At 31.9% G+C, this 11100-nt stretch overlaps 1 protein-coding gene across 6 annotated transcripts; it reads right to left on the minus strand.

Moving 5' to 3' along the window:
• Positions 1 to 1409: 1409 nt before the first annotated feature.
• On the minus strand, positions 1410 to 10732 carry LOC114299250 (shikimate kinase 1, chloroplastic). Of its 6 annotated transcripts, XM_082874395.1 has the most exons (12): positions 10042 to 10179; positions 7393 to 7480; positions 7120 to 7295; positions 6895 to 6950; positions 6745 to 6799; positions 6589 to 6661; positions 4303 to 4390; positions 2967 to 3049; positions 2726 to 2855; positions 2340 to 2418; positions 2065 to 2126; positions 1410 to 1842 (listed from the first exon to the last, which is right to left on the minus strand). In XM_082874395.1, exons 3-12 carry the CDS (start codon positions 7136 to 7138, stop codon positions 1777 to 1779), a joined length of 711 nt encoding a protein of 236 aa, XP_082730521.1. In that variant the 5' UTR covers positions 7139 to 7295; positions 7393 to 7480; positions 10042 to 10179; the 3' UTR covers positions 1410 to 1776. The 6 variants fall into 6 exon arrangements, with proteins under 6 accessions (XP_082730521.1, XP_082730518.1, XP_082730522.1 ...); XM_082874392.1 differs by lacking the exons at positions 7120 to 7295; positions 7393 to 7480 and adding an exon at positions 10599 to 10732 and having other exon boundaries at positions 10042 to 10395; XM_082874396.1 differs by lacking the exon at positions 2065 to 2126 and having other exon boundaries at positions 10042 to 10401.
• Positions 10733 to 11100: the final 368 nt, after the last annotated feature.

Consider the following 11100-nt stretch of genomic DNA (forward strand, 5'->3'; position numbering starts at 1 on the left):
AAAAATAAACGGGTCGGTTTTAACATAATTACACTGATAATTCTTTTTAATAAGGTTAAAAGAACTTAGGCTAATACAGATGGATAAACACACAAAGTTGAACAAAATAAAATATACATTTCAATATATGAAAGATAACAATATCATTTTTTTCATCTATATAACCAATGAATTACCAATGAAAATAGACTAATTTGAATTAAAATATTAACTGAGCCCAATATAATTATGCTAAAATTGTTGGGTTTGGTATATTTTCTCCAAACTTTTAAGGAGGTCTTTGTCATTAAAGCCTTTTTCATGTACACCCACATGTAGAGCTGTGCAAAATACTATCCAATCTGTTAAAACTACACCGATCCACATCAATTCGCACCGCTCTATCCGTTGACCGTGGTTTAAATTTTAAAATTTATAATCCATTTTTTAAATCACTTCACTCCGCTATAGTTAATACATATATATATATATATATATATATATTTTTAACCTATAATAAAATATCAAAGTAAAAATAAGTGTGAGAGATTTAAGGTGTGAAATTTATTACAAATTAATAGTTATATAAATGAAAAATATTATACAAAATTAGTTTGTGCTATATTTATGAAAAAAATTATGCAAATTAGTATTATATATTATGTAAAAGCTTGATAATTGATTAAAATATTCTTCAATCAACCAATCCGTTCAAAATCACTCAAATTGCGATTGTCAATCCACTAATCTATTATTCGGTCTACAATGTTACTCTCAAACCACCCGAACCGCACCGTGTACACCCCTACCCACATGGATCAATTTAGTTTGAATTAGCACTAAATTTATAACCAAACCAATCATAATCAGTTTTAAATTTTTGGACCAAGAACCAAACCAAACCAACCCAACCAGATGTAGCTTAGATTAGTTCGGATTGAAATCACAGTTCCACCACACTATAAATAAATGAATCAATTAATAATAAATAATTAAAATAAACAAACCTTCAACATTTTTTTTAAATAATAAAAACAGAAAAAGAACAAAATATTGTGGGTTCTCCTATGGTGTGCACGCCTACCACGACATGTATAATTTTATTATAAAATTTTGTAATAACAACCTCAAAATACATAATCTTGCCACAAATTGTTGTAACAAAACCCCCAAAAATTTGTGGCTGATGTTGCAAAAATTTGTGACTTAATTATAATATTTTTTATTATGCCAGTTTGTGGCGAGATCACGCACTTTGTAATTAACATTACAAAATTTTGTGATAAAGTTGCACATTTATAGTAGGGTGCATACCATATGCACACCATAGCATTTTCTAATATTGTTTTAAAATCTAATACAAGTTAAACAACCACAAATAATTATTTATAATTACCCTCAACTTTTATCTTGTATATGAAATAATAAAGTACAATTAAGTCCACTTTTTAGTATTTATAACAAAACAATTACAGGAAGACGTGTGAACAAAAATAAATTTTTTACAATATATGGGTTCCAGTCTTGGGTTGGTTTGATTTACCAGAACTCAACCCAAATCCCATCAGGTTGATTTTAAAGCTTAGAACCAAATCAATGTAATGAAAAAACTGAACCAACCTGTTCAGTTGTTGCACTCCTAGTACACATAATCAACCAACCAGTCAAGACAACTATTTTTAAAATTCTGTTATGTTCTTGGTTTGGGATGTTATAACAGTTCCATCATAAAAAAGTAGGTATGAAGCCCATAAGATAAGAAAACAGCTGAGGAAAAATAACCATGTATGCATAAGGTTAAGGGAACATTTTGATGGACATGCCATTGTTGCGTTGGAGGAAGTTCTCAATTTGTACCAGTACCTATCAACACATTCAACACGCCCATCAGAATCAGAAGCTGTTTTAGAAAATGATTTATGTATATAGAACCTAAGTGGATCTATATATATGTATATGTACAACATATGGTATATATTAGAATAGCATGTAATTAAGTTGCTAATGAACCATGTAAATTCAAGGACATCCAAACACGTAATCTCTACAAAGAGCAAGTAAATAAAGACAGGGATGCAGAGGCACCTCTAGTGCTATAGCGGTAGGTGTGATATCAGATATATCAAGACCTAGATCCGCTGCGATATCTGAAAAGACGGTTAAAATTTACTTCTATGCATAAACATGAAATGGAACAGAGTGTAAGGATTACATATCATAAGTCAACATAATTCTGTGTAGATTTCATTAAGATAATTGCAATTCAGATAGTGACATGCCTTCAAGTGTTCAACCATAAATAACAAAAGAAGAAAGAAAGCTGGATGAAGAAACATGCGAATGCATATGAGAAAACGTACATTGAAGGGATACCGTAGCATCAGCACTAGCATAAGCATGCCCTCTCTTTTTTGAAAGAGTAAACAAACCCATGAAAGCCTGTAAAGATGTTGGCGAAAACGTCGAAACCAATAAGAGGTTGTGGAAAGTGTCAAAACCAATAACCAGATTTTTTTGCCTCCTTGATTGGACCCCAAATCATCAAGTCAGACGACAACATTTGAAGAATTTAATTTGGACTCTGTCTGAATTAAGGTTTTGAGTGAGACTTTGTGGAGGGAATGGAATTAGGAAGGGAGACGAGAAAAAAATTTAGCTTATATTTCTTTCATTATTCACTTCTTTTTCCTTTCCCCCTACAAATCGCACACCCTTAGTGAAAAGAGGTGAAGGTATTGATAACTACCTTAGTGTAAGCATCCCCTGAATCAAAATCCAAGAGAGGACGAGAGCCAGTGCCTACAGCAGCAATTCTGCGTGCCAAGGCATCCAAGGGAACATCTAGATAGACAGTGACCCCCTCCTTCATATATTCCCTGAAATTTCAAAGAACATAATCTTGAAAATTGATTTTGCAACTGAGTTAGGCCATGTATAAACAAGAAAAGACTACAAAAGACCAAAGTCCACATACATGGCTCACATACCAATTGACAGGGCGAATCACTACACCACCACCAGTGGCAACAACTTGCCGTGGCATTAAAGACAAATTCCTCAGCGCCTCACTCTAAGGGAATGGAAGAGAAGGCTTTTTTCCGGTAAGTAAAAAATATACAGTACAGATTATTCAATATAAATTTAAACAATGCAGATTATGTGATTGATCAACAAAACAAAATGATTACAATCAACATAGTTTTAGCATTAATGAGCTTCTAGTTATTGTCTATAAAGGCTGTTCCAAACTTCTATCTTTCAGGCTTCTAGTTTTTTTTTTTTTGTTTTTTTTTTTTAAGACCGGGTGTTCGGGTTAACTTACACGCACCTCAACTAATCCCGGAACCCACGCAAAGCGCCCCTCCACGTGGATCGGACAAATCTTGGACAGAGCCTACGGGCGTGGCCCCAATGAATTGATAGCATCTAATGGCAGTTGAACCTGAGACCTGAAGGGAACACCTCCAGGCCCCAAGCTACACCCACTAGCTTTAGCATTACAATCTTCTAGTTCACCCATTCACATATTACAATTCTTAGAATCAAAAGATGCTCCAGTAATGTGATCGTTAAAAATCAGCAGAACTTGGCAAAATCCTACATAACAGAGCCTTACATACCACAACATTTAGGGAAAAGGTTTTGCCAGAAGTTCAACATTTTTAGAATTCATTTATTACATTTCAAATAGCATAAACACACATTATGTATTTTTCCTGAACAAATTATGGAAGTAAGAAAAAAAATTGCTAAATTCCAGTTCTCCCCCTCCCTATCACATAGGTGGACCCATCATTGTGAGAGAGGCGGCTACCAATATGCCCATAGTTGTGGATTTAGGAATAGCCAATGAAAAAATGCTGATGCTTTCAATTAGTCAATTGCCACTTCTATTTTAAGCTTCAGATTCCACCAGACATAATTCACTGTATAGCTAAAATCACAGTTCAAAGAAAATTCTCAGCTAAGAGATTCCATTTCACTCTAAATGATATTCCCAAACAATACTTGCCAGAATCAACAATCCAGAGCAGCAGGCAAGGCAGGTGGAGTTGTTCTCCCAGTCTCCCCTTTTTATTATTTATTTATTTATTGGGTTCTAGTTTCCGGTGAATAACATACCAAGTCACCAATTTATGCCTATGATTCTTATCACCAGAAGTAAAGAAAATAGAAATCCAAAGAAGAAGACGCAAGGAAAAAGGAAAACAGCCTCTCAACCAGCAGCTAAACAAGAAAGTTGCAAGAATACTGTACCTAGACTAAAAATCACAAATCACATGATGCAGCACTTTAACATAAGTCCAATGTTAATTAACAAACCTCATAGTCTCGAAAGAAACTCTCACCAAACTTCTTAAAGATCTGAGCCACAGTACTTCCGCCCAGACACTCCTCAACATATTTGTCACTGCAACAAATAAAGATATTGGATATGATTGTTAATGAACATATTCAACAGAAATTGTTCAGTTACAAATGGTGCTTTTGAGGACCATCAGGATTTTGTCTTCCTCAAGAATTTTAATAGAAAAAAGATTGATAATCAAACAAGTGAAATAAAATAAAAACTAACCATAAATATAGAGAAACTTGTTTACAAGGCAAGACAAATACAAAGAGAACAGCTTAATCGTAACTAAAAATTAGAAGCACGTCCCCGCTCAATCTGCATTGGAACAAACTAAGCTCAAGTTTAAGCTTCAAGCTCAATTTCTTAAACATCATTAACTATGAGCTAGATGATGAACACCCCCCTATACATAAAAGAAGTATCTAATGCTACACCCCCAGCAAGAACAACAGTTGCAAAAAATAGAAACAAGCATGCAGCTTACAGAGGAAGATTATAAGGAAGCAATGTAATGCAACATGTAGAAGGGAGTCACTAAGCTACAAGAAACAGGTTGCGTGCAGTTGTCATATCAAATCCAATATGTACATGAAATGTTGTCATGTAAAAGTGTAAAATAGAGACTAAAAAAATCTGAAATCTGGAACATTTTAAAGATAATAGAGACTCTTTTCATCCCCCTATTTGCCATCTTTCTGGAGACCCAACAAGCCAAGTTGAACGTCACTAACCTTGATTCAAAGTGAAAGATGCTGACAAATACTACAAAGCCACTGCAGTGTCATGGGCAATGGAGTAAGCAAGTGCAGTATGCCAGCAACTTCCAATCACTAATTCTACTAGTATGCTATGAAATGGCAATATATGTATGTTCGATTAGGCTAGTTAACAAGCTGAAGCTTGGTGAAAAGTATACAAATCAAGTTTCAAAAAGCCTAAGCTCAATTTAAATTCCATAAACTCAAGCCTCACCAATTTAATATTCAGTTCTGCATATCTTGTTTGCACCAATAGACATTGTTTTTACGAGTCACAGTACCTTAAAAATTAGCAGCATTCTACCATATCAATGGGGAAAAAACAAAAAAAAAACATAGGCTCTGTTTGGTTCCATTCTGGAATCATGATTTCACCCTCATATTTCAACCCTCTGTTTGATTATAGTTTTCAAAACATGATTCCAAATCACATTTGAAAACATGGTTGATAACCAGAGAGTTTTTGAATTTTTGGGTTTACCCGGTCGTCCGCCCAGACCTCCTCCTAGATAGTTTTTGAATTTTTGGGTCTATCCGGTAGTCCGGCCGGTTGATAGGAACAGTATTTTTATTTATTTATTTTTTTTTGCAATTGCCACCTGTTATTTGAAAAAAAAAAAATTATATTCGTTTTTGATATTTTTTAAATATAGAAATTATTTTTTTTTAGACCAAAATGACAAATTATTTAACCATTTACTTAAAATTAACCAAAAAAAATTAATAAAAATTAATTTTTCACGGTAATTTTTTAAAAATAAAAAAAACATTTTTAAACAAAACAATTAAAAAAATATTCCAATCAAATATACAATCAAAAGTAATTTTAAAGCACTAACCAAATATTTTTTTTTAACAAAAAATAATATATATTTTTTAATATTTTAAATTAAAAAATATTTTCAGAATTTTTTGAATTTTTTAAATAAAAAATTTATTTTTTTCTATAATTATTTTTTTGAATTGAATTTTAAAAAGAGTTTGGTTATGAGCTTTGAATAGAATTTTTAATAGAGTTTTGAATTGTGCGTTCGGTTATGAGTTATAAGTTTTTGAATTAAGTTTTGAAAACTGTTTACAAAAATCATAACCAAACAACTTTTTTTATTTCAAAACTCTTTTGAAAACTCATAACCAAATAAATTTTCTCTTTTCAAATCATGATTCAACAACTCACAAACTCGAAATACAACTCTATTCTCAAAACATGATTCTAAAACTAAACCAAACGCAACCATATTTTTCAAATTGTCTGAATCCACCCACTCCGTACTTTTTTCAGATTCCAAACTTAATTCCAGAACCTATATACTGTACACCTTTCAATACCAATTAATGGCAACAAACTAAATGACCTCCATGCTAAGTAATCCCAACTGTGATGCATAGTTTTTGCTTGGTATTGTTCAGGGTTCGCCCCCTTACGGTGTTTTCTGGTCTATAAAATATTGTACTCATCAAAAAACAGAACAAGCACAGTAAAGTCAACACACTAACCTGTCAACAAAAGAATAAGCTAGTGCTTCAGACAAAATCTTGCCCACTGTAGTCTTTCCGGAGCCCATCATTCCTGGATTCCACGTTCCATAGAGTTCAATCACAAAAATAACTTGAAGTACGATTATGGAAGACAATTCTCAAAAGAAAACTCACCAACAAGAAATATACAGCGACCATTTAAATATGAAGCAACCTCCTCACCCTTTCTCTGCAATCACAGCAACATCCAGTTACATGGCTGTGAAAAGCTCGTGCTACAGAATTCCAGGGACATTGTTGAATGATAGCAGCAGCATATCATACCTTTAACAACCAATTTTCATCAAAACTGTGAAAATTTCCTGATTGCGGTGCAGGAGCTACAAAATAATCACAATTTGAAACCAGAGGTCAGCAAAAGAGAGAAGGACAAATAAGCCATGGTTACAATGGCTTGATCCAGAAAAAGCAAAAACAAAAAACAAAAAAGGCAAATGAGAGGGGGGGAGGGGGGGGGAGAGAGAGAGAGAGAGAGAGAGAGAGAGGGACTTGATTTTAAGTCTGACATAGGGCTTATTCACCAAGAACCAGTAAATTATGACTATTCCAGATTGGAGAATGATCTCAAAGCTCTCTCCATTCACAACAATTTTATGCCAATGGCATCCCTTTCAAACCAAGAGCAGGACCATTAAATTGAGTGAAGGTCGGAACTTTGGTCTCCCCTAGAAATGAAAAGTAGCTTTTTAAGTATTATGACCAAACTTTTTCCACAACTTTTATTATTGAGGTTGAATGGGATGCTCAGAGATTATAGGATACCTTTCTAACAGAGGACTGTTGTCCATATATTGGTTCATATATATTAGTATTCACTTTGAAAACTTCTTCACCTCTTCCAACAACTTTCCTGTTATAGACAAACATGAACTCTCAGCATTAACTTGCTTTCTCTAAACAGATATTCTAATTCATACTGCATAATAGGAGCAACCACAGGATGGGTCACATTTGTAGATACGACCAGTGTGCTCCTTATGTCATACATGCTATACGTTTCTACTATCATCTCCCACCCCAATTTAAAAATTGCATGAGTAGCATGATTTATCTTCCACAGTAACCTTTTCTCTTGTCCCTTGTCCAGATTCCCAGGGATAGCACAATTAGTTCATTAACCTCAACAACAAGATTTCCAAGGGAAATGGGAGATCAGATTTAGTGTCAAAATACTACCAAAATAAGTGCTGATCTAAAGTTAACTAGGAAAATCTGCCATCACACTTTTATATATACAAATATAAATGTATATTACTCATTTCATGTCAAGTAATTTCTAGGTTGAGTCTTAAAAACTAGGGTTATGAGGTTAACAAGTTCATAGTGGGTATCTTATGTGTGAGTGGACAAGAATTCTTTGTTTCAGCTCAGGGAAATTTTGTTATTTCTCACACCTTCAGGAGTACTTTCAAAATAACTCAAGCATTTAGAAAATTCTGAAATTATTCAAGTGTGAAGAATTTACAATACTCTCTTGTTCACGAATTTACAATACTAATTAACTCTGTCTTCTAAGGTATTTTACACTGAGCAGTGAATCTTTGCTTTAAAAAGGCCATCCAAATCATTGACATATGAAAAGGTACATGTATTTTACATAAAATAAACATATAAACAGTAAATAGTACACATTTTAACAAATTCAAATCATTCAAAAGTAAAAGTAGCTACATGCATTAGCAAACAATAACAAATAGGGTAAATTACATTGACGACCTCCTCCTACAGGTTTAGCAATAATTATATTAGATTTCATTAAAATTTTAATCCACATAACACTCAACTAATTTTTCATCAGTAATTCATTACTAAAAGCATCTCCAACCCCTCATCATTTTTTTTTATAATCTAATTTGATTCAAAATTTGAGTAAAAAGTTTGATATGATATGAATTAGTCCAACCCTTTCATCAAATTTTTATCAAAATCTTATTGAAAATTCCCCTCTTATTCCAAATTTATCTTTTCATCAAATTTGATGAAAAAAAACATTTTCAATGCCTCATCTTTTTAAATTTTTATCAAATTCTAATTTGATGGAAAAATGTCTCTTCCTTGATTTGATGAACATTTGATGAACAGATTAGAGGTGGTTTTGAGCACTTTTTCATTAAATTTAAATTTGATGAAAAAAATGAATTGGAGATGCTCTAAATTCTAATAATAATAATAATAATAATAATAATAATAATAATAATAAGAATATTATCATCTTTTTAAAATTCAAATGTATTTTATCTTATATCTTTTTTGTATCTTCACATTATGGCTATATTTGGCATAAGCTTTTTTTGGTTATTTTAATCACAAAAAGACAAAATATGCTACAAAGTCAAGACAAAATGTTACATCTAATCCATAATCATTTATTTTTTCTCTCGCACAAGTTAAAAAAGCCAAAAAAACCCCATCTCAAACGAGAATTTTTAACCGCAAACTAAAATAACCAAAAAACTAAAAAGTCAATCTACATCCCAAACGAATACTATATTTATTAGTTAAGTCAGAGGTCGCCATAATTATTCAAAACTGTAAGACATTTTTTTTTTCTAAATCTCATAGTAGGTCAGCCTAATTTATAGAGGATGGCATGAAGTTAAAATAGTCATATTTTTTTCCAATTTTTTGTCTTGGTTTTTTTTCAAAATTATGTTAAAAATTTTTACTTTTTTAATCCACCTGAGAATTTCAATTTTTTTTTTCTTATATGGAATTTTTTCCAATTTTTTTTTTTAAAATTTACTTTCTCAGTCCATCTAATTAACTAGGAGAATTTTATTATACACATCCCTTATAGTCAATTATGTCATTTTTTTTTGTGTTATGATTTTTTTTTTTAATTACGATACTATTTTGAGATATTTGATTACGTCTCATTTGCGTTTGATTATGACTGCTTTTTTTAAAAAAATTATGACTTAAAAATATTAAATTATGTTATTTTCTTAATTATAAGGAGCATATGTTAAAAAAAAAAAAAAAGGGTAAATTACAAATACATTCTTGAGATTTACTTAAATTATTATCCATGTGGTTCTAAAAATTACATTATACACTAAGGTCTCTAATTTTATAACAAATAAGTCTTTTTATTAATAAATTATCAAGTTAATTAACAGTTTTTAATAATGTTAAAATTTTATTTTAATTAATAATTCAGATAATTTTATTATTGTATAGGTGAACAGTTAGAAATTTCATTTTTTTAATTAATTCTGTTAAATAAAAAATTTTAATAGAAAGATATTTGTAATTTTCCAAACTATAGAGAACAATTCGTATTTTAAGCAATCTTCAAACTTCAGGGTATATCTGTAATTTACCAAAAAAAGGCACTGAAAAGAGAAAAAATAAAAAACAAACGAAGGAAGAAAGCAAGGGCACCCTTGCTATGTGTATAACAGTGACTACCTTGAGAATCATTGCAAGGGTGTGAAACAGAGGAAGAAACCCGTCGACGCGGAGTCGACTCAGTTCTCCATTGAAACTCGGTGAAATGAATCGATTTAAGCCTATAATCTTTTCTACGCCTCTGAGAAACCCTTAGAAATCCATTCAATCTCCCCTCAATCTTCTCCGATCCAATCCATGGCGACGCAAATTGCAGAGTCGTCCCACACGTAGCCTCCATTCCTCAAAATTACCAATCCACTCCTCCAAACCACTCCTCCTCCTCTTCTTCTTCTTCTTCAACAGTTTTGGAATTTCAAACCCAGAGTCCGTGGCCTGATCTGCTCATTCCAATGCTGTCCAAATGATAAAATCCTAGCATCAAATCAAATCAACAGCGATTTCAACGAATTAATACGAATTGTTGCTATGTTTTCCCGGAAAATGTCTTATTTTCTCGAGAAAACAAAAAAAAAATTCTGGTGAAATCAAAATGGCATGACGAAGGAAAATGGAGGATTTAGCAATCCTAGTGAGAGAGAGAGAGAGAGAGAGAGAGAGAGAGACGGGGGACGTACCAGAAAGGAAAAAGAGAGAAAAAGTTAGGTATCGTAGTATAAAGGCAAGCAGGTGCGCATGATAGCAAAGAGAGAGAGGCAGGTGAGCTCGTGCGGCGACTTGGAAAAAAGCTTTGATTAATTGTTGAAAAGTTAAAATTCAAGATGGCACAGGGTGTAAAGTTTATCACTAGTTGAATAGATTATTTTAATAATTTTTTGATTAAAATTTAAAAAAAAAAATTTATATTTGATATGATTTTTAAATTTTTTATAAAACGATATGTATAAGGTAGAGAGAAAATAAAATCTTTAATTTTTTAGTATAAGTTAATTTTTTAATTTCTTTTAGTAATTTTTGACTTTTAAACTAAAAAATAATGTTATCAAATGGCACCTTATTACAATTTTTTTTTTTGGTGAAAGATTGATTTTTCATAAAATAATTTAACGGGAAGTTTTTTTTGTTAATTTTGAAAGATATTTTATTTTTAATTTTACCCTTAACTTGGCCGTTGACTTT

Source organism: Camellia sinensis, chromosome 6 (assembly GCF_055761805.1).
Source record: "Camellia sinensis isolate YWXY chromosome 6, ASM5576180v1, whole genome shotgun sequence".
Classification (NCBI taxonomy): Eukaryota; Viridiplantae; Streptophyta; class Magnoliopsida; order Ericales; family Theaceae; genus Camellia; species Camellia sinensis.

What these genes read in the sequence shown, in the direction of transcription:
- LOC114299250 (XM_082874392.1), bottom strand. Translation starts at nt 10,261, where the DNA reads ATGGAGGCTACGTGTGGGACGACTCTGCAATTTGCGTCGCCATGGATT. An exon ending in GCTTATTCTTTTGTTGACAG is followed by an intron (nt 4,391 to 6,588) that starts GTTAGTGTGTTG and finishes TATTTGTTGCAG; the next exon opens with TGACAAATATGTTGAGGAGT. An exon ending in CAGGGGATGCTTACACTAAG is followed by an intron (nt 2,419 to 2,725) that starts GTAGTTATCAAT and finishes ACATCTTTACAG; the next exon opens with GCTTTCATGGGTTTGTTTAC.